Source organism: Arvicanthis niloticus, chromosome 22 (genome assembly GCF_011762505.2).
Source record: "Arvicanthis niloticus isolate mArvNil1 chromosome 22, mArvNil1.pat.X, whole genome shotgun sequence".
In the NCBI taxonomy this organism is placed as follows: domain Eukaryota; kingdom Metazoa; phylum Chordata; class Mammalia; order Rodentia; family Muridae; genus Arvicanthis; species Arvicanthis niloticus.
In genome coordinates, this window is record NC_133429.1 from 46,744,968 (window position 1) to 46,769,467 (window position 24,500).

Sequence of the window (24,500 nt, forward strand, 5' to 3'; positions counted from 1 at the left end):
TATTCATTAGCCTGTAAAGCCTAATTTTTTTCTTCAGCAAATGGCTTACAAGTTTAAATCTAGACTGACCTCAATTCAAAACTAAAGAGAAAATGTTAATTTAGCCTTTATTATCCAGAAGTCCATTTTCTCTGAAAATATAAAATTTATACTTTTAAATAAAATTTATTGATAAGGAAAATAAAAATGGTGTCTTGAAGCATACAGTTTAGGTTTCTTTCAGTGAAAGGGGCTCTATCATAAGGCACAATGATGCCATCTCCACGGTCTGTGTGAGCATTTGTAAGCAGGTCATTTCAACAAGAGAAAGGTTAAGTAGCTCTCTCTGCCACTCATTAAAGTATAGTTAAGAAGAATTTTATTGTAGATGCTTAATGAATGTTATCTCAACAGTCTACTTGACACCACTTTTAACATTATTAGTGATGAGTCAGAAAGCCTAAATAAAAATAAACTCATGTTTTATAAGGGAAGTTGTCATACTAGAAGGTATTTACACCACCACCCCAACTTAATCAAGAGTAAAACATGTCCAAGCCAAAACCAACCCAATCTACTTCTGTTGCCATACCTGCAGGATGACACAAGCCTAACTGTGTGGCAACTTTTTAAAATCATTTATCCCTACTCTGGGTAGTATTTTAATGTATCAGATAAAAAAAAAAAACTGAGAAGAGACTTGCTTTTAAGGATAAGGTCAAACAGAACATGAAGAATTGTTTTTTGTTCATGCTTTTCATACGGGTTCGGATGAAAGCAGAACCTGGCTTACCTCCAATGAGGCCAACAGTGAGGTAAAGCTCTATCACGCTCTTGCTGAAGGAAGCCAAGATCATTCCGGCACAGCATAATAATCCTCCTACTATCACCACAGGCCGGCTGCCATAGTTATTCACCAACATACTACTGATGGGACCTGAGGTAGACAAATGATTAAAAAAAATATTAGTTGAAGGGATCATAGATTTATCCTTAATTCTTCTTTGTTCTGAGAGGTGAGATGGTGCAGGTCAGTGATCTCAGAAGAGATCAGTTCACGTGTATATGTGAATATACATCACATCGACTGGTTTGTTTTTAACCGTTATTTGAATTGCTTTTCTGAGATGGGAGATGGGCGTCCAGGGTTAGGGTGATCTTCCTATCTCAAAGGCCTGATTATAGGGAACTAGAAAAAAGAACTGCCACTCTCATTTAGGGAGTAATTTACTTTTTAAGATTAATTTTAATTTTCATGTGTGTGAATGTGTGTGTGACTTTGTGTTGAGTGTGTATGTAAATGTGAGTTTTTGCTTGGGTGTGTGAATTTATGTGTGTGTGTGTGTGTAGTGTGTGTCTCTGTGTCTGTGTGTGTTTGCATGTGTGTTTGTGTTTGTGTGTGTAGAGTGTGTGTATGTGGGTCTGCATATGTTGTATGTCTGTGTGTGTAGGATGTCTGTGTGTGTCAGAGTGTATATATGTGTGTTTCTCTCTCTGTGTGTAGTGTGAGTGTGTATGTGTGTAATGTATGAGTGTGTGTGTTTGTGTGTGTCTATGTGTGTGTGAAAACAAGAAGAGGAAATCGGATTCTCTATAGCTAGTATTACAGCTGTCAAATGTGTGTTCTGGGAACTGAACACAGATCCTCTGCACGAGCAGCAAGTACTCCTAATCTCTGGTCCCACTGCCTCAGTTCCTATTGAGTTTTTTAATTATATTATAAAAAACACATGAAAAGTTGAAACATTTAGCATATATAGTTTGTAAGACTAATATCAATCAAACGTAATGCAAAAGTTTTCAATGGAACACAGTTAACAAGCATCTTTAAAATGATAGTAATTATGTTTTAAAAGATCCAGGAATTATGCAAAGCTTTAGTCTACATTTCTGAAATAATGTGTATATAGGCACATTAAGTTTTTAACTGGAGCTTAAGTTGTTAGTTATACTCAAATATGACTGTTATTTACTATCACATTTTATTGATTCCCATTTTTTAAGATTTTATTTTTAAAATTGTGTGTTGTATGTGTTGTGTGCAGTAAATGTGTGTACATATGTGTATGCATATGTGTATGCATGTTTGTGTGTGTCCATGTTTTGTATGTGTCTGTGTTCATGTATGTGTTTCTATGCATGTATGCACTTGTGTAGACACATGCATGGATATATGCATATTACTCAGAGGCCATAACAGGGTATCAGGTTCCCTAGGGCTGAAACTGCCTCTGAATTATTTGTCAGGCCCACACTTCCTTCACTTAAGATATGTTGACTGTTGCAGATGCCTCGAGCCATCAATGACCACCAGATGAGACTTCTACTCCAATTCTCTGAATGCCAGCCCCTCAGGGAATACCCAGAGAGAGTAAGCTCCACCCTGTTCCCTCTGCACTCTGTTTCCCTTGGCCACAATTCTGCCTGCATTCCTGGGGACTGGCTGCTGCCCAGGAACCCTCAAGGAACATCCTTCAGCTCCATTTGGATTCTTGGAAACCTGCCTCCACCCAGGATAAACAGAAGCCTGAAGTCATCAGGGCTGACCAGCTTGGCATTTATCCCTTGAAGCCTGCTACTGCCAGGGACTACCAGCTCTACCTACAACCCCAGATGCCTGCTCCCATCAGGTGAAACCAGGCCTGCCAACACTAGGGAGAACCAAACAGCTAAAAGTCAGCGTAAGGGCACAATCAACTAAAATCAAAGCAATATGCCACCACCAGAATCCAGCTATTCTGATACAGCAAGCTCTGAATATCCTCACACACCTGAATAGCAAAAGATGACCTTCAATCTAATCTTATAAAGATGATAAAAGGCTTTAAAGAGGGAATGAATAAGTCTCTTAATGAAATATAGAAAAATACAATCAAAGAGGTAATAGAAATAAACAAAACTGTTCAAGACATGAAAATGAAAATAGAAATAAAGGAAACCCAAAGTGAGGGAATTGTGCAGACGAACAACCTAGGAAAGAGAACGGGAACTACAGATACAAGTATCACCAACAGCACAAGAGATGAAGGGAGAATCTGAGGCTTAAAAGATACCATAGAAGAAATTAATACATATGCCAAAGAAAATGCTAAAGCAAAAAGTTGGTAACACAAAACTATAAAAAGACCAAATCTAAGACTAATAAGAGGAAAAGAAGATTTTTAGCTAAAAGGGGCAATAAAATATCTTCACCAAAACTATAGAAGAAAATTTTCCTAACCAAAAAAGCCTAGATGCCTACAAATGTACTAGAAGCTTACAGAACACCACATGTAGTGGACCAGCAAAGAAAAACTGCAAGCCACATAATAATAAAACACTAAATGCACAGAAGAAAGAAAGAATATTAAAAGCCATGAGGGATAAAGGCCAAGTAAAAAAATAAAGGCAAGACCTATTAGATTTCTCAACAGAGACTTTAAAAGCCAGAAGACCTTGGAAAGATGTTTTACAGTCTCTAAGAGATCACAGATGCCATCCCAGATCATTAAATCTAGAAACATTTTGAGTCTCCATAGATGGAGAAAACAAGATATTCTATGACAAAACCAAATTTAAGCAATATTTTTCCACCAATCAAGTTCTGCAGAGGATACTAGAAAAAAAAACCTCCAATAAATACAAGAAGCATAACCATACTAAAGAAAATGCAAGAAATAGATAATTCCACACAAAGAATACACACACACACACACACACACACACACACACATTTGAACACACCCAAACATCAACAACAACAGAAAGTAGCAATCATTGGTCATTAATAACTCTCAATATCCACATTTGAACAGAGTGGGTATATAAAAAGGATACATCATTCTGCTACATACAAGAAACACACCTCAGCATCAGAGATAGAAACTACCCTAGAGAAAAGGGATGGAAAAGGTTTTCCAAGGAAATGGATCCAAGAAACAAGCTGGAGTAGCCATTCTCTATCTAATAAAATAGACATTCAACCAAAAGTAGCCAAAAATATGTAGAAAGACACCTGATACTCATCAAGAAAAAAATTCAGCAAAATGACATCTCAACCATCTATGGCCAAAACGAGAGGGCGCCTACATTCACAAAAGAGACAGTACTAAAGCGTGAACCACCCATGGAACCCCTATATTAATAATAGGAGACATCAATACCCCACTCTCATAAAGTTACTTAGAATCATCGAGATTCAAAGTAAATAGAGAAATAAAACAGAGGGTATTAACTAAAGGGGTCTAACAGATATCTACAGAATGTTTCACCAAAACACAAAAGAATATACCTTCTTCTCAGCAGCTCATGTAGCCTTCTCCAAAATTGACCATATAGTAGGCTACAAATCAAGCTTCACCAGATACAAGAAAATTGAAATAATATCTTGTATTCTATCAGACCACCATGGATTAAAGCTGGACTTCAACAACAATAGAAAGAGAAGAAAGCCTACATATACATGGAAATGGAACAACTCTCTACTTAATGATCACTGGATCAGGGAAAAAATAAAAAAAAAATAACTTAATAACTTTCTAGAATTCAATGGAAATGAAGGCCCAACATACTGAAACTTATGGGCCACAAGGAAAGCAGCGCTAAGAGGAAGTTTCACAGTACTAAGGGACTTCATAAAGAATTGGAAAAGTCCTCATACTAACAATATAAATACACTCCTGAAAGCACTAGAAAATAAACAAATAAGAAAGCAAACGCACCCAAGAACCCAAGAGAGGGAACAGCAGGAAAGAGTCAAACTCAGAGCTGAAATCAATTAGAAACAAAGAGAACAATAAAAACAATTGACAAAACTAAGAGCTGCTTCTTGGAAAAAAAATCAACAAAATAGACAAACCCTTAGCCAACTAACTAAAAGGCAAGGGAGAGAGAGAGCATGTCCAAATAAAATAATCAGAAATGAAAAGGGAGACATAAAAAAGACACTGGAAAAATTCAAAGAATCATTAGGTCTTACTTCAAAAGCCTATACTCCACATATTAGAAAATCTAAATGAAATGAATGATTTTCTAGACAGATACCACATACCAGAGTTAAATCAAGATCAGATATACTATTTAAATAGCTCTATGACCCCTAAGGAAATAGAAGCAGTCATTAGTCTCCCAAGCAAAAAAATGTCTAGGTCCAAATGGTTTTAGTATAGAATTCTACCAGACTTTCAAAGAAGAAAAATACCAATACTCCTCAAACTATTCCACAAAATAGAAACAGACAGAACATTGCCAAACTCATTCTATGAGGCCACAGTCACCATGGTACCTAAACTCAAAAAGACTCAATAAAGAAAGAGTTTCAGATTAATCTCCCTTCTGAAAATTGAGGCAAAAATGCTCAGTAAACTACTTGCAACCCAAATCCAAGAACACACCAAAACCATCACCTACCACATCAAGTGGGTTCCATCCCAAGGTTTCAGAGGTGGCTCAGTATACAAATATCAATCAATCTAATCCACCCTATATACAAACTGAAAGAAAAACAACTTATGACCATCTCACTAGATATTAAAAAGTCTTTGACAAAATCCAACATCCCTTCATGATAAAAATTTTGGAGAGATCAGGGATATAAGACACACACCTAAACACAATAAAGATGATGATATACAGTAAGCCAATAGCCAAAATCAAATTAAATTGAAAGAAATGTAAAACAATTCCATTAAAATGAGGGACAAGACAAAGCTGTTCACTCCCTCCCAATCTCTTCAAAACAGTACTTGAAGTCCTAGCTAGAGCAGACAACTAAAGAAAAGCAAGAAGATAAAACTGGAAATAAAAAAAAAATCAAAGTATCACTACTGGCAGATGATATAATAGTATACATAAGTGATCCCCCAAAAGTCTACTAGAGAATTTCTATAGCTGGTAAACACTTTCAGCAAAGTGGTTGAATACAAAATTAACTCAAAGAAATTGGTAGCCTTCCTTTAAAAAATGAAAAATGGCCTTAGAAAGAAATCATGGAAACAACCCCTTTCACAATAACCACAAATAGTATTTCTTGGTGTAACTCTAGCCAAGCATGTGAAAGAACTTTCTGACAAGAATTTCAAGTCCCCAAAGAAAGAAACTGAAGACATCAGAAGATGAAAGATCTCCCATGCTTATTGATTGGTAGGATTAAAATAATGAAAATGGCCAGTTTACCAAAAGCATGGATTCAATGCAATCTCCATCAAAATTCCAACACAATTCTTTACAGACTTTAAATGAACCATTCTTAACTTCATATGGAAAAACAAAACAATAAAAAATACTCTGGGTGGCATTATCATCCTTAACTTCAAGCTACATTGCAGAGTAGTAGTAAGAAAACCAGCATGGTACTGCCATAGAAACAGGTTGATCTATGGAATGAAATCAAAGACAGAATAAACCCATATACCTATGGACACTTGATTTTTGACAAAGAAGCCAGAACCATACAATGGAAAAGAGAGATAATCTTCAATAAACGGTGCCTGTCTAACTGAATGAACACCAACTAAAGAGTATACATGGAGGGATCCATGGCTCCAGCTACATATGTGGCAGAGGATGGCCTTATCTGACATCAGTGGGAGGAGAGGCCCTTGGTCCTGTGGAGGCTTGATGCCCCAGTGTAGAGGGTTGCTAGAGGGGTGAAGCAGGGGTAAGTGAGTGGGTGGAGGAGCACTCTCATAGAGGCAAATGGGAACTGGGATGGGATGGGGGGGCTTGTGGAGGGGAATCCAGGAAGGGGTTTATCATTTGAAATGTAAATGAATAAAATGATTTAAGAAAAGAATTCAAATAGATTCATATTTATCGCCATGCACAAAATTCAAGTCCAAGTAGACCGAATACCTCAATGTAAAACCAAATACACTAAATGGAATACAGCAGAAAGTAGAAAATAGCCTTGAAGTTGTTGGTACAGAATACAACATCCTGAACCATCCTGAATAATCTGTGGGAGGCAGGGACTGTTGAGGAGAGGGGGGCAGATATTGAGATGTAAAAGGAACAAATAAATAATCAATAGAAAAAATGCTGCTTTTTGTTGATCACATGGCAACCGCGACATTACTAGCACAGCCATCAGGTTCTAAGCACTTGGCTTCTGTATTGCATTCCATGATTTGCATTGATAATCATTCACATTTTGAAGAATATGAAAATGAAACCTGACTCCACACAAAAGTCCTTTGTGTAACCAGTTCTCACAATGCCTTGGAAGCAGCAGCAGAAAAGCTTACAGAATATGGGTACCTGCTTGGATGAAGAGCTCAGTGGTGTGAGGCGGTCTTACCTCCCCAGCAGTGAGAGAGCATCGAGCCTGGGGCCAGGGACTCAGAGGGAATAACTCACATGATCTCTTTAACATATATTTTTTCAATGCAGTTGTGTGGATGTAGATGTAAGTATAAAACAATCAATAATAATTAAGATCACTAAGATAACGCGGCGAAACTGTCTTAGGTGTTATAAAATGTAATGGCTGAACATTGGCGCATTGTGCTTTACTTTAGCGGACGGTGTTTCCCATTGTACAAAATGCTACTGTGACTTAGGTGCACTCACACTTAATGTCAGTCTGTTTTAGAGTCGGCTGATGTAGAGATGACTTCCTTTGACATCTCTCCCGTAACTTAAAAGTTATATTTCACCTGAAATGAGGGGTGTGGCTTTAGGGGAAGTGAGTGTAACATGGTCTAGAAAAGTAAGTTTTTAACCTATACTACAGTTTTAAAATTGGCTGCATCTGATCATGCTGCCTTTGAGAATATTTACGTGGATAAAGTTAAAACATACTGAAATTCAGTTACTCTTATACTCACATCCTTTCCTGCAAATAGAAGTAGTTAAAATGTAAAGTTCAAATAACCCCCCAAACAATATAAAACCTTGTACTTAAAGCAGCAGACTAGATAACATTTTTTAAAAGATCTAAGGCCAGTCGTACAGATATTCCAAAACTATGGGGCTGGGAAATAAGAAGAAAGGAAAAATGATAAGAGGAGAGCAAAGAACAGAATTGTTTTTTTAGTATGCTAACGTCCCTCAAAGATGTGATAAGGACAACAAAACTCGCACATTATAGGAAACTTCACCTGACCTTATTACCTAGGAAATGCGCATTCTCTTTGGAAGGCATATAGCTGAATTAAAATAGTTCTGAGTGAAAAAGAAAGAGACAATCAGAATAAATTGGCCATCATTAATTATTGACTCAGATGTAGATGATTTATAGGGCTTTTTTTCTTGTTTCTTTCCTCAAAATTAGTTAACTGACTCGATTTAATTCAGCTTAGCTGAATTCAGTTGACCGCATCATTGTCCAAGCTCCCAGGGTAAAGCCAACTGACCTACATGAAGAACAAAATAATAAGCACACTGTAATCCTCAATGTACTCTAATCTACGGAAGAAAATAATGAATACCATTTTATGAATGATGATGGATGTGAAGATAAACAGTAAACCCAGAAAATCCAAAGTGTTCATCAATAATCAGGACTCACAAATCAATACGTTCTCAGCTCTTAGATTTTTGAATTCCATTTTCTGTGTGGTGACTGAATAACTCATGGACAAATGGCATAATTCAAAGATACTTATATTCATAAGTATCTTTGCCTAAATTTGCACAAATATACACTTGAATTTAAGCCGGAAATCACAATTTATTTTATAATGTGTGGCAAACAAACATTTATATCCATAGATATCCACAGGTTGAGTTAATCTCATGTTTCCTGCCTTGTAGCTGTTGTTAATTAAAGACAACCATAAGAACAAACACTTAGTGGTGCTGGTGCTCCTTTGTGGTGAAGGAGACTTCTCTCATTTCTACAGATATTTCAGTCAAGGTAAAATGAAAATTATAATCTTAATGAATTCATTTTACTTTCAACCTTGTACCTTACCTTGATTGATATTCTGTGTGGGTATATTTATATCATCTGTAATCTTTTTTTCTAGCACAATGAGATTTACTTTATCATTGATCTTTTTCTTTTTAGAGACAGTTCAAACTCTTTACCTCTTAACGTTAAGAGATAGGGATTTCCTAAAGTATCTCTGATCTGTAGGATCTGTGGATGGAATTTAAAAGTATGTTGCAATTTGTGACTTTTTTTATGGAAAGAATCCCTAAATATTTAATATTAACTTGAGGAGACACCCAACATTAAAACTAATCCCCATCCCCAAGGGACATGACTGTCTGACATATCAACAGGGTGTTTTGTTATAAGAACAGGAAAGAGGGAGAAATGAGAAAATCATACATTTGTCAAGATACATGCTTTTTCTTAATCATGAATTGTTTTCACAACCAAAAATGTCGGGAACAGCCTTACAAGTGATTATATTCTAAGCTTACTTATTTATTTTTGTCAATAAATCTCAATGTTTAAAGTCAATGCAATCACATTTAATATGTAGATTGATCATATAATTAATGATTATCATTATTATATAATATACATATATATACACACAATTTTTAGCTCTATTCATAATAAACATTCTTATGTGTTAACACTCATCAAAATACTTCTGCTTGATAGTCAGTGAAACACACACACACATACAACCATCCACAAGATTAGACTGTACACATATAAAACTGGTCTAGCCACTAATTCTTATGATATGCATTTCTCTTTTTAAAAAATTTAGTTTTATTTTTTAACTTTATATCCAGCTCACCATCCAAATCCTGGCCACTGCCTCTCTGAGTCCTTCCTGCTTCTCCTCCTTTTCTCCTCTGAGTGGGTGCCCCACACCTAACCCTGGCACTTCAAGTCTCTGCAAGGCTAGGTGCATTCTCTCTGAGTCTAGACAAGGCAGCCCAGCTAGAAGAACATTATCTCAAGCACAGGCAACAACTTTTGGGATAGACCATTCTCTAGTTGTTTGGGACCCACATGAAGACCAAGCTGCACATTTAATATACAGGGAGGCCTAGATCCAGCCAGTGTATGTCCTTTGGTTGGTGGTTCAGTCTCTGGGAGTCCCCAAGGGTCCAGGTTAGTTGATTCTGTTGGTCTTCCTGTGGAGTTCCTATTCCCTTTTTGGTCCTGCAAACTCAGAATTAAAGAATCAAGAGTAATGCTCACTTTCATAAAACTGTAAGAGTCTGTTTCATGAGAGGGTGTTATGGGGATGACAATATTGCTACCCACCTTTGTCCATTCTCAGAGGTCCAGTTGCACTGACAGATGGGAACATATGCAACATGCAAGTTGTTTTCTTCTCAGTTCATGTGTCTTGCTCATGGATTTTATTATAAGTTCTTCATAGGTAGCTGCCATATGCTATTAGTTATCAGAAATTATTATTCATTCCAAAGAGTGAGCTAAGGTTTGTAAATGTGTTAGTTCATAGTTTTGTCGTGGTTTATTCCATGGTTGGACTGCCTAATTGAATGTAATAGTCAATGAAACTGGGGTGCAAAGAATTTGATTAATTTATTTAGGGGGTTGTTGCACTAAATATTTAAAACAGCTGCTAGTCAAGCCATTTATCTAAGCTGTGGTGGCTCTGCCTAGCTCAGCCGCCATATTCCGCGGCCAGAGGCTATGTGCGACACAGCTAGAAAAGGCCAGCCAGAAACATCAACCCTGCCACCCATAAGATGCCAGCATAGGAGATGGCTCTGCCAATCTTCCATGCTGTCTCTACAAGGTTGGGCATTGCCCAGACCATCCCGCCATCCATGCGGGCCCGGTAGGAAAATGAGACTCTAATGCTTAAATATTAATCAAAGGCTTTATATGTTTGGTAATGCTCAATAACAATATGGCATACAATTAGAGTTGTTTCCCAATTAGCTAACCTAAATGTAAGTTGTTACCCGCAACTGCTCTGCATCATCTTCTCTTTCTCTCTTTCTCCTCTTTCTCTCTCTCTCTCTCTCTCTCTAGCTCCTCCTCTTCCTTTTCCTCTTCCTTTCCTTACTCCTCCCACCTTAGCTCCACCTACAGGGGGGTCTATTAATATTAAGTAGTAAAATATAGAATGAGTCAGGGTCATTTGATTACAAAATGGCTTTAAACAAATGCACAGAAGATATTTAGCATTTAGTACCGAAAGGCTAAGACAACTAGAAAATTTTTTCCCCACTTTGGATCTTGCCTGGCATGTGGAGTATAGAGGGGCATTTTACTAAGAAATTGTAACTGAGATAACAAAATCAAAGGACTCTGCAAACAATGTGCACTTGTCACACTGACCACCTTTGGCAATTGTGATGTTGTTTTTTCCTTTAGGGTGTCCGAAGGTTTGCTGCACATCAAGTGGGACATACTAGCCAAGAATGTCTCTGTGACCAGCTCACAAGTTAAAACTGGGAAGTAGAAAGCCTCTGACGATCTTCCTATTTGGCAACTCTCCGTGACTGTTATCACAATGCTTTCTGGGAAAAATGAAGCATTGAGCGTGAATCTCAAGGGAAGTCTGGAAAGTTTGGACTTGGTATTCTCTCTTCTTTACCTATATGTTGTCCCTTTACTGGTTGTGTGTGTTTGTGTGTGGGGAAAGAGGGAGGTAAGGAAGGAGAAAAGGAAAGGAGGAGAGAGAGAGAGAGAGAGAGAGAGAGAGAGAGAGAGAGAGAGAGAGAGAGAGAGTGTAGGGGGAGTCTTCATAATAATATCAAAGTCACAACAAAGAATTAGCCACACAGGTTAGCTGAGTCTTGTGACTTTCCTGAGTGGAGCACATATGCAGAGGATTGTCTCTCAGGGACTCGGAATGCAACTGTCCTTCCTATAGCAAAGTTCTGATATGATCTACATATATAAGAATAAGTCTACTTCATACATTATCATGCTCTCTAAGCACAGACTCATAGTTCTTGCTCCTGGTATTTTTTTTTCCTCTACATAAGTAAGAGTACATAGAAGTCTCTCAAATTCTATGAGAAAATTTGGAGTTGCAAAATAATAAATGTTTCAAAAATGTACTTGATCAAATCTAAAGCGAGGAATTGGAACTGAACATCAGTTGGAGCGATCCAAAATTTTATACTCATCATAAACACTCACAGAAGAAATGATAAAATATTGTAATTTGTTTTGTATTGGCTATATTTCAAACTTGAATTTGTGGATTCTGTCGAGTGAAATGAACGAAAGCAACTGTGCAGGTCTCTAAGAAGCTATTTGAATTTATAGAAATGTACCTGTTTACTATATAATAGGTATATTTCTTTTCTTTTCTTCTCTTTTCTTTTCTTTTTTTTTAGGTTTTTTTTTTTTTGAGACAGGGTTTCTCTGTGTAGTCCTGGCTGTCCTGGAACTCACTCTGTAGACCAGGCTGGCCTCGAACTCAGAAATCCACCTGCCTCTGCCTCCCAAGTGCTGGGATTAAAGGCGTGCGCCACCACCTCCTGTCGTAGGTATATTTCTAAAAGAGATATTTTGAATTGGGAAAGTGTTTTATTTGGACAGAGGATAGCAGCCTCTTCTCCAGCCTTACGTTTATGTTGCCTCGGATTTGGGACTGAAAATCTCCCTTCTTCATCTCGCCATGGAGGCCTCCACTCAAGGACAAACATGTGGGTATACTGTTAGGCCACTTTCGGTGGCCTTCACTTTACAATGGATGGGGATTGAAACACTGCACAAGGAAATCATCTTCAGTTACCACAGTCTGCACCGATGACTTTCTCCATTTGATTTGCTAGGATTCATGCTCATTTGTGTTAGCTGGAGACATCCGGGGTATACTGACCTATAGCCAGTGAGCCTTTCAAATCCTTAGATAAGATGAGGACCTTTTAATGAGTCCTGAATGAGCACATTTTAGGGTAACTGTAGATACCAAGGAAACGGATTAGCATGGTATGTGTATCTGATACGTAACAGAGAGAGGGCTGATAGATGACAAGATGCTTTATAGCTATCATTTGTGTTCACTGTTCTCAGCGTGCATGCCCTCTCTATGCTTCTCTCTGTGTCTCTCCCCATCTCCCTCAAAGTACTCCAATACATACACTAATACACACATACAAACACATGATATTTCTCCTACTCAAGTGTCTGCAGAAGCAACAATTACCAAAGACAAAGCTCCCACGATTTCAGGGGACACCAAATACTACTTTGACATGAACTTATACATCTACTGATCATTTTCTGAACTATATGGTTTTCTATCTTCTTCTGTGTACAAGGCTCATTCCTTATCCTTGCCACTGACCTGCTTGTGGGAAAAATTCTATGACTTTGCTTTAATAAAAAGAAAAATCATTTTTGTTGTTTATTTTGTCTTCTATCAACAAAGTATTTTATTTATAAGTTTATTCAACCATTGTTTTAATTGTCGCATGTAAAAATGATTGGTCGTGTGTGAGAAAAAGAGAAAGTAGACAAGCTAACATCTTATCAAAACTATTAATTCAGTCTTTTTCTTTTAGAAAATATAAAGACTTTATACACAAGTACAATGTTTTCATATCAACTCCCCTCAATCCCTCTTATTGCCCATCCCCCACACGTTTACTTCCCAGTTTCATATTAAACCAAGTGAGTCCTACTGAGTGCATGTAGTGCTACTACTATGTGCATGGGTATAGGGATGCCCACTGCATCATGGTAAGCCTGTTATGACCATCTAAAGAAAACTGACAGCAGCCTTCATTCTAATGTTCCTGACACAGGAACAGAGCCATCAAGCACTTCCCGGTTTCTGTGGGCTTGTTCTCTGACAGGAAATCATCTTACCCTTCGAAGGCTGGTGTGCCGGTTAAATGATAACACCCTGTGGGTATGCTCTATTACTTCAGATATAAAAGTCCATTTAATCCTCACAGTCTTCCCAGGCTTTGGAAATTCTACCTGATTTCCATGTTATACGTAAGGAAATTGAAGATTCGAAGTAATGGCTTTGGAAGGTAGGTCCAGCGCTCTGCTGTCACTCCTGTGCAACGTCATTTGCTGAGAGGGATGACTGAGTTTCTTTTACATGCATAATGCACAGTTCATAAATTTTACCCTTGACATCATATTTATATATTATATATTATATATTATATTTAGAATTCATTGGATTCATTTCTGAAGAATTAAAAATAGGCTGTGTTGCAGAAAATACTAGTAGCCCACCCGAGAGAGACACCTCTGTCTTTCTTAACTGATTCCTCATCTTATTTCTTACTTACCATCTGTGGGTGTCTAGGACACATGTGCAGACGAGACATGAAGGCTCTATGCTGTTTGGGCAGCCTAGTGCCATGATCGGACATTTCCTTGAATGTGAGCATGCTCAGGGCAACTCATACAGGGACAAGCTGTCTAGGAAGATTCTCTAAAGTTATTCTGAAATTCAGAATGCATGCCTCTGGATGTTTTCACGAGCAGGTGATGGCTGTAGATGCCATTGAGGTCATAGGGTTACATTGTCAAATAGCTTAAAGGTGAGGCACTTACTGACAGTGTTGATTAGAGGAAAATCAATGCATCAACCTAGCCAGCAGCTCCTGCACATGCGTGTACACACACACACACACACACGTGCGCATGCACGTGCATGCACATACATACACGTGTGAACACACATACACACACACATGAGCACACTTACGAACATATACACACACAAACACACATGAACACACATACAATCTTCTTACTTTTTTTTAATCAATGGACTTTCTTGATTATGTCTCATATCGAAGTAAAAGATCGTAAGTGATAAAAGAAATCCCATACCTAACAATAATTATACAGCTGTTCATATCATCTTATACTAAAAACAATTCATATTTACAGAACTCCTTTTTCTAAAATTGGAAACAGGAGTTTAAAAGGACTATGTCAGTATGCGCTATAGAAAGATGGCAGTACTTCTGAAGCTTTTTATTACACTGAATGCTGCAATAATTTAATCTCTACCAAGCTTTTGATAAGGAACACACACACACAAACACACACACACACATGCACACACACACACACATATGAAATATATATATATATATATTTCATTAGCCAATTTAAAAAGTATACTTTATAGTTCAAAGGTTTATATCTCTAATAAACAATATGTCTACCTCCAAGGGATGCAGAAATATGTCTACATTTATGGAGATTTTCCTTCATAGATGTGTTATACATGGGTTACTCTATCACTTTGGTTGCTTTCTTTCCATTTTAAAACATGATGTGTGCTCATCTATGCTTCAGATCTAGTTTTATATGACAGGGTCATGATGCTTTCTAGGAACACACCTGTCTAGTCTGATTCCATGACTTCTGTCCCTGTAAGTAATGCTAATGTTCCATACGCTAGCATTTTTTTTTTTTTTTTTTTTTTTTTTTTTTGGTCTGTGGGTCTGCTTAGCAAACATCGAGCATGCAACATAGTATTACTCGCCCTTGTTGCTGATGTACAGTAGATCTCTCAAACTCACTCATCACATGTAATGACCACTGAGGATGCTCTGAGCTGCATCCCTCTCCTCCCTCACTGACCCGCATACCACTAGTAACCATACTTCCTACGTCCTAGTTCTATGAGAGTTATTAAAATTATTTATACATATGTGTGTGCATGTGACATAATTTATATATATGCATATATGGGATAATAAGTCATTTCCTTTTCTCTTTGTGGCTTATTACACTATGTCTAGCATCCACAATGTTTAAAACTTAAAAAAGAATATTCTATGGTTATGTCTTAACAGTATATACCTTTATCTTTCATTAAATTTGAAGATAAGACTAATAAAACTATTCAAGATATGCCTGTTTAAACTATTCTCACCTGCTTAAAAAATATTATTGACTCTTTTGTGTCCTCATTTGATAAGTTATAATTTGCTGAATATTATAGCCATTGGTTCAAAAAAATCATCAAACAGCATATGGGTTCATGTTTTAATCTTTTTTGCAAATGTATATATGTTGAATCAATATTTTAATTTGAGTCAGTTTTTATGAGATAATTATATGATTTTTTTCAGTGTCTACTTTTCAAACAATTCTCAGATGCATTTAAAATGTTTGTTTGAATTTGATTTAATTCAGACATTATCTACCTGAATTAAAGCAGATAGAGCTGAAGAGGTGGCAAGTGGCTTCCCATTTTTGACATTTAAATTAGGGGAAGCCATTTTCAAACATGTTGAATGAGCTGAGGCTACATTTCTAAGTTGTTTACAAGCACGTACTTTATGTACTTTATTGAAACTTGTGAGAAGATAAAACTTTCAATCATGAAGAATCTCTGAAGAAATGCATGCGTTTGCTTTCACTGCCATGACAAAATGCCGGACACTTTCTGGCTTATAGAAGGGGAACGTATTTCTACAGACAAAAAGTCAAAGACCCAGGGTGAACACAGTTATATTCCAGGGTGAACACAGTATATTTCATCTTGATTTCCCTTTGCTTTCTTCTTAGGTAAAATGCCATCACACTCTGTGTTCACATGTGTATGTCAAGAGACAGAGAGTTCACTGAATATAATAAAAAATATTCACCCTGTAGGTTTAGAGCTCCAAGTACACAGCCTCTTCTAGCCCTGGTTGCTTCCTGGGAAACCTCATTCCAAATACAGCCATCTGGAGGTTGAGATTACCGAAGAAAATTTTGTAGGAAAAAATATGCCTACAAATATTAAAATATTTGTATTTTAATAATATATGTATACATATACTTGTATTATTAAATACAAAATAACAAAAGTATGCATGTGAATTATTATTAAAACTATGAATTGTATTTTGTGTGAATGGATGCTTCCCTGCATATACGCATGTATACCTTATGCGTGCATGCAAGGTACCTGCAGAGACCAGAAAAGGGGATCAAACATTCCTGGGTCATCAGGTACTGGTGAACAACGAACGTGGGTGCTGGAAACTGAACCCAAGTCCTCTGCTAGTGCAGCAGAGCTCCTGACTGTAGAGTCATCTCTGCAGCTTCACCTCCCTTTCTTATGGGTACAATGTATTAAATCCCATTGCATCTAAATGGTCAAAGTGTAGCTATCTTTGATCTGAAAGCTGTGGTAAAATGCCTTTGGCCAGCTCAGAGGTGGAGATGTTTAGTGACTAGACACAGTACTTTCATGAAATGGGTGGATTACAATTCTGTGTTTTCACAAGCAGAAAGGATATTGGGGTAAAGAGTCAGTAGAACATTACAGGTAACTGTTGTACTGTGTCATCATTTAATTTTTGGTAAGCAGAAGTCCAGTATCCTCTATCTCTGTCAGATTTGAATTAGACAATTATTTTGCAACTATCTGTATGAGAATAATACAAAAGTAGAGCTTATATCTGCTTGCCTACTAATAATCAATAGTTGCCTATAGCTACAAGAAAAAAAAAAAAAAAAAAAAAAGACCTATCCACTTTAGTGGTCATTGTCCACAATTCTGTGCTACTTTCTTTCACTTGTTCAAATCTCCTGTAGCATTTTTCTATAACTCTACCGGGAAAGAACTTACTACCACACACTATTTTCAATAATAAATTATGGATGAAATGACTTTTGAAAAAATTAACTAAAAGCACAAAGGTGGAGAAAAGACATAAACACAGAGGATAAATAAAAATATATTACCTATTTTTCCCCATGATTATTCATTATTTTTAAATCAACAGCAGTGAGGATCCAATAATTTTGAGATTAAAATTCTATTTTAGAAAAAAAGTTACTATCTCTATTTTTGTGCTAAAAAATGTAACAAGAAAAAGGTTTTATACAGAATTGTTAGGCAGACTTTAGCACTTGGAAAGTTTTGGCCATAAAGGTGCCTGTAATTTTGCAGTTGTCAGTGGTTAGTTTTATCTGTGTGATTAAAATGATATGTAAGTTGGAACATAGCTTTACAAAACATTTCGGATTTCAAAAAACTATGTAATAAATTTCGTTCAGTTCACAATATGGAACAACATGCAGCACAGTAAAAGGATTATGAGTCGGAATTATCTTAATACATTCTGTTCAGACAATCAAGCTAGATCCAAGCCAATAAATGAGAACGCTCTTCCTCAAGGCTCATAACCAAGTGCCCACATATGAAGAAGGGCTTCTTCCACATCCATAGCATCCTGTGTGTAATATGCCAAAGAGACTTGTCAAATACTTTAAGAGTTGGTGACACACAGCATCAAATGCTTGCACAGAAGATAAGAGTGTTGGTGTTGATTCTGACCCCTGACTCTGAAAAAAACATAGAGAAGTTGAAGTAGTATGCATAAAGTATCAGGAGAAGGTCAGCAAAACTTTGGCTCAGAATAAAAAGACAGTTAAAAAAAAAAGCAGTAGACTGAAAAAGATCCTGTCTGTTTACCCTGAGTCAGATTATACTAAAGGACACTGCACCGGGGCTTAAGTGTACTGTGTACCCTACCCACATGTTTGTAGCCCAGTGACAGCCCAAAGAAGGGCAAAGCCCTTGATATAAGAAACATAACTAGCTAGACTACATCTGATGTGTGAATATTACCTCTTCCTCCTACGAAGTGAAGACATTCCGTTTTCACTGGATAAACAAAAAGAGTAACCCGAGACACCTGTGAATTTATTTTCAGAGTCTTGATGTCAAGATAATTTCACAAGCAAACATTTGGCAAAACTATGAAGCCCTTCATGAATCTCTTTGGGAAATTTTGGTGTTGTGATTCCCACAGAACTCTGCCAGGCTCCAGGCATTTGCTTCTGTTGCTCAGGAAGAACATATGTTTTCACAAGAATAGTTACTGGTCGATGTGGAGTGACATATGACAGACATTTGTGGATTCACACACTGGCTCTATATTTGCTTTTTAAAATCACTTCTTATATTTTTATTATTTTTAAATATAATTACAGTATATCAGCCTGTTTTTTCCTCCCTCCAAACCCTCCGATGTTACGTCTTGCTCTCTTTAAAATTCATGACCTCTTTGAATTACTGAACATGTATCTGTGTATCTATATCTATAGCTATCTAGATAAAAATATAAATGTCTAGATAGATGACATATAGATATAAATATAGATACACACATATACATATGTATATGCTGATGTATATATATGTATGTGTACATGTACATATATGTATATGTGTATATGTGTATGTATATATGTATGTATGTATATCTGTACCTTCTATAATGTTAATTTCAAGCACTTGGATATAATTCAACTCCTGCAACTATGACTTCAGGGATCATTGGGGAAGAGGGGTTGGAGATGTAATGGTGCAAATTAAACCTTATTAAGGTTTATTGTTATGACTACTAAACAGAAAAATCAAATCAAATGTTTTTATCAGCCAAAAGGTAAAGTGACAGAAGAATTCAGAAAATGCTTCAAACACTACCAAGAAGGTAAGGAGAGATACTGTGTTCTGGGGTTGTTATAAGGTAGACTCTAGAAGGAAGGACAGAATCAGTCAGATTTTGCAACGCACACCACAAATAACAAGGCCCATGTACAGCACAAGCAGGATATTCCAATATTCTGAAACATCCCAAGAATCACAAACCTGTGCCAGACCCTGAAAGGACAAAGGTTTGTAACCCTCAAAAATCCAAACTAAGCCTGGCGGTGGTGGCGCATGCCTTTAATCCCCTTTAATCCCCTTTAATCCCAGCACTTGGGAGGCAGAGGCAGGTGGATTTCTGAGTTCGAGGCCAGCCTGGTCTACAGAGTGAGTTCCAGGACAGCCAGGGCTATACAGAGAAACCCTGTCTCGAAACACACACACACAAAAAAAAAAAAAAAAAAAAATCCAAACTAAACCTGTAAACCTGTAAACATTATAACCACACGTGTGGAATATCACAATTTAATAAAACGCACCATTCTGTTTTGCTGCATTATCTTGAAGGCTTTCCCAATGAAGAACAACCTTAAATATCCAGTCTGCAAGCACAAGTGTGGAGCCATTCACACACACACACACACACACACACACACACACACACACACACACATACACACACACAAATCCTTCAATGTCACGTTTGCTAGACACATGAATGGTTTAAAGTGGATAAGCTATCTAAAATATTAGACTAGTTCGTTAAAATCTCTGCAGTTTAATATTTAGTGAAATAATCCTGTTTGTTATCGAATATTTGATTATGACAATGAAGGTACTAGTCAATCTAATATGTGTTTGCACGTGTGTGCGTGTGTGTGTGTGTGTGTGTGTGTGTGTGTGTGTGTGAAGGTCAGAGGTTGATGTCAGATGTCTTCCTCAATAGTCCCCCACTTAGATTTTGAGGTCGAGCCCCTCATTGAACCTGGAACAAACTGACTTGGGAACATGCCAAGCATCTGACTCCAAGGACACTTCTGTGGGTACAGCACCATGACTCTCTCTTTTTTTTTTTTTACATAAATGCTTTACTGTCTAAAAGCCAATGATAAAACTACAGCTAAAAATGATCTACAAAGTAGAAACTTGAGAGAAATATCTCACTTCCTATGCATTGTAAAGAGCCTGCTACAAACAGCCTTGTGAATGTGAGGCAAATTTCATCCTGTGAACAGTGAAACAAAAATACTAATTTAATAGCTTGCTTTGATAAGTCTAGTGTGAAGAACAGACATGGGTGAGACAGGTAGATACAGAAGTAGATATACAGATGGGGTGATTAATAACACCCTAGATATGCTTTCAAAGTTTGTAATATATACTGTAGGATGCTTGCTTACTAATAAATCCCTAGATATGCATTCACAGTTCATAATATATACTGTAGGAAGCATGCCTACTTTTATGATTCTGGGAAAAGTGTCATTCTACTTAGTGTTGGAATCACATTAAAATATCGTCAGTTAACAAAGTACCAACAGTAGATTATTAGATATCTGGTTCCAGAATGTACAAAACTCACAAAAGGAGTCTAGAGGTGTTACAGTAAAGTTGGAGGGCCCCTTGAATAGCTCTCTGTCATGTAATAAATAAGCTGACAGCTCTGTTGTTATAAATGGCAACAAGGCTAAAAAATAACAAGAAAGATTAAACATTATCTTATAGTAATCGGATAAACTAAGATGTTTCCATTTTCTTTTTCAGAAAAAGATGTCAAACAACCAGCTAAGTGTGAACTACAGGCCTATCTTAAAATAGAGAGGCACAGAGATACGTGTATGCCTGGCAAATATGATGGATAATTATCACAGTTAGGCAAAGTGGTACATTCTGTGATATCGAGAAACACTACTCAGGAATAGACAGTGGTTGGTGTTTTTAAGGTCTACATCACAGACCTGTCAGCAGAGTCATCGATAGTCAGCAAAATGGCCCTGTTCTTCCCACACTCCCAGTTTTATTCCCCTAATCGATATTGTCCACCATTAGCCATGGATTACGGTGAATGAACTGATGCTCTGCAGCCATTCTATGGGGTGAATATTCGGTTCTTGCTGACTATATCCTGGTGTTGGTTTCAACAGTCATAAAACTGAAGCCGGCAGTTCTAACCTTCCTTTGTAAAGTAGGTGCTACGTGAGAATATACGGCGTTGCCCGCAGGAAACAATACACTTCTGGAAAAATGCTAACTACAGATTATCCTCCCTCCAATTTTCTAAGGCCATTATTGAAAACTTCTTCCACAAATAGTGAGATGCACATATAAAGGAAGCAATAAGTTTATTAGCGCAAGCGTTTCGAGATTGTCACACTGTGACTTAAACAAGCCAAGCCCCGTGTCCCCCTTCTCTCAGAGGTCGAAGCACTGCTCTTCTTTCATCTTACGTTACTCTCCTCCATTTAGCCAACAAGAATGGGAAAAGATAACAGATTCTAAACTTGTTCTAAAATACTTTTAATTATTGCACTAAATGATAACTTAATTGTTATAGTTTTATAGGGTATAATTACTGACTTGTTCAAATGTAGATTTTGCTAATTTTATTACAATACAGTGGATCATGGGCATGTTTTCTGTTTAAGCAACAAGCATTTTAGAGCCTTTCTTTTCTATTGTTCCAAAATCACATGTATACATTCATATATTCATCTGTGTACTTGCTGATAGCAAACTATTACTTATTTTAAAGAGAAATTTCCGATATTGTTTTCCAGCCTTGAGGAAAAATGAGACTGCAAGGACATAGTCTTTCATAAGAACTCTAATTATTTGCTATGTATGAACCTTGTCAATATTCTTTGAGGGAAAAATGCAATAATTTTCTGATAAGTTTAGATAGAAGTAGACAGAGAGCTGGTGTGGAATGCCAACATGGATAGAATTAGGTTGCCCACTTTGGATTGCTCTCTATTTTTTTAGGCTAGCCTGGAACTCATTGTGTAACCCAGGCTAGCCTTGAACTCAAGGCAATCCTCATCTCTTAGCTCCTCGAATGCTGGGGCTACAATGAGCCACCACACCCAAGGCTAACTGGATGCTCTAGGATGAAGATGCTGTTAGAGGTGACACGTCTTCATCTCTGCCTCTGAGCTTTCTTCAGCCATCACCCTATTAAGAGCACTTACGCAGTGCAGGACAACCCCTCTCTTACATCCTCAGCTTTGTACGTCATGGAGGACATCAAAGTAACTGGAGATACAAATCCCATTTTAATCTAGCTTCTGGAATAATATGGGTTCCTTCTCCTCTACTCCTGCTTCACCGAATGACATTACCGTTCTTTTAACCAAGCCCCAAACTAAACATCATCTTCGCTCAGTGCTTGTATTCCACATTTTGCGCCAGACGAATTAACAGATACGTCAACTCCAGGTCTTAAACACCTCCCAGACAAGTGGCTCTTTTCACCCCGGTTGACCTTTCCTTACTTGTTCTATATCCCATCTTTTACTGGACATAAATTGGTCACTAAAGTGATCTCTAAAAACCATAACGATGACCCTGGTTTTCTTTGGTAAACAGCTTAATTAGAGACCAGCTTTGGAATAAAGATGAAATATGTGAAAATGAGACATGGACCATTTTATCACATACCTCTGCCTTCCATGCATGTTTGTGGTCTATGATCCATGTGAGCACTGTTTATTAACACAACTCAGAAATACTTGCTCTCTCTAAAGCTTTATCCATACACTTAGGTGCTAAAGATACAGGATGGATGGAACTTCTTAGTCTTCTTACTCCTTTTTGTATGCACATTTATTCAGTTACAGGTTTTTTTTTCTTTTGGTGGGGAGTGGGTAATTTTATTTTGTATTCTTGGCTTTGGGGTGTTGTTATTGTATCTTATTTTCTGATAAGAACTTAAAGTGTGGTGGGTAGGATGCAGAAGAGGATCTAGGACAACTTGGGGAAGGAAATAGTATGATAAAAACATTTAAACTTAAGAGTTGTTTTGAGTAATAAAAACACATAATGAAAAGCGAGGTATAACAGCATAAAAAAGCATTAATGACAAATGATACAATATATTAATATAACATTTTCTAAAGTGCATAAAATACCAGGGAAGGAAAACTCTACCTCATTTCATTGGTAAATAATTAATTATGCTTTTGCCCTGATTCTTCTGTAATTTAAAAGAACCTTTTCTTCTTTTAGTTTGAGCACCTCACTTTTCTCTTACTACTTCAATGTTGCTAGTTCCTAGGAAATGAACACTGTGCGCCCTTAACTAGTTACTATAGGGATTATTCCCCTGGAATCTTAGGTACCACTCCTTCTTCAGTCATATATGGCTCCTTTATGCAACAATTTCTGCGCACTGAATCACCTACCTATTTCCACAATATACAGATACCCACGATGTTTCTTATGGGAAGGTATATTTTCTGAAACATCCATAGCCTGTCACTCTAGACACCAAATAAACCTTAACCTGGGAAATTAGGAAGGTATTCACGTCGTATGATATACACAGATATGCAAGACACACTGACTAAAAGAAAGGGAATGCCGGAAGTTGTACTTATCTTTGGAAAGGATGGTGCTGAAGGCACAGCATGAGAACTGTTCATTCTCACGTTTACTACAGCCTAAAAGATCTCCCGAGATTCTCATACTAAAAAACAGCACTGATGGCTTTCCTCAGCCATATTTGCTCTCTGTTTTTCCCCTTCCCTCCTCCTCCTCCTCTTTTTCATTTTCTAAGATCATGATAAATTCTGTGAGTGCTTGATTATTTCAAATGTCTCCCTGGCGTCTCATCAAATATCTTTAACATATTTCCCATGACTTAATTCTGTTTTCTTTGTGACAAATCTCTGTCCATCCCCTCGTTTCCACTGTGATTTCTCCCTTCCTCTCTACATGTGGGCATTTGGCTCGTGAAGCAGCAATTTGGCCGGCAGCAATCTGAACATTGCGGCTCTTCTTTCCTCTGCATCCCAAAATTAACTGGAAACCAACAAATCAATAGCATAGCGTTATCACTCGCAACTCCTGACTGGCCTCGGGAGCCCCCAAGGGTTCAAGTCGATGCCTTTTTGCCTCTTGCAAGAGCTCTAAGGCTGAGTGAGGATGCTGGTTACCTAAAGCTGTGGCTGTGTTAGTATGTGACCCTAGGAAAGCGGATCCTGCTCTCCACTCTGCAGAATGAAGAGCTGCTTCTGCCAGGTTGAAATATAAATTTAGTTCATTACTTTATTTGTATGAATGTTT

At 37.3% G+C, this 24,500-nt stretch overlaps 1 protein-coding gene across 6 annotated transcripts in view; it reads right to left on the reverse strand.

Moving 5' to 3' along the window:
- The window catches only part of Slc16a7 (solute carrier family 16 member 7), a 163,550-nt gene that overhangs the window by 14,955 nt on the left and 124,095 nt on the right, over positions 1-24,500 (reverse strand). For all 6 annotated transcript variants that reach the window (XM_076920387.1, XM_076920382.1, XM_076920385.1 and 3 more), the window contains one exon: positions 773-916. In XM_076920387.1, coding sequence (XP_076776502.1) covers positions 773-916 — 144 coding nt within the window. The remainder of the gene's footprint in view (positions 1-772; positions 917-24,500) is intronic.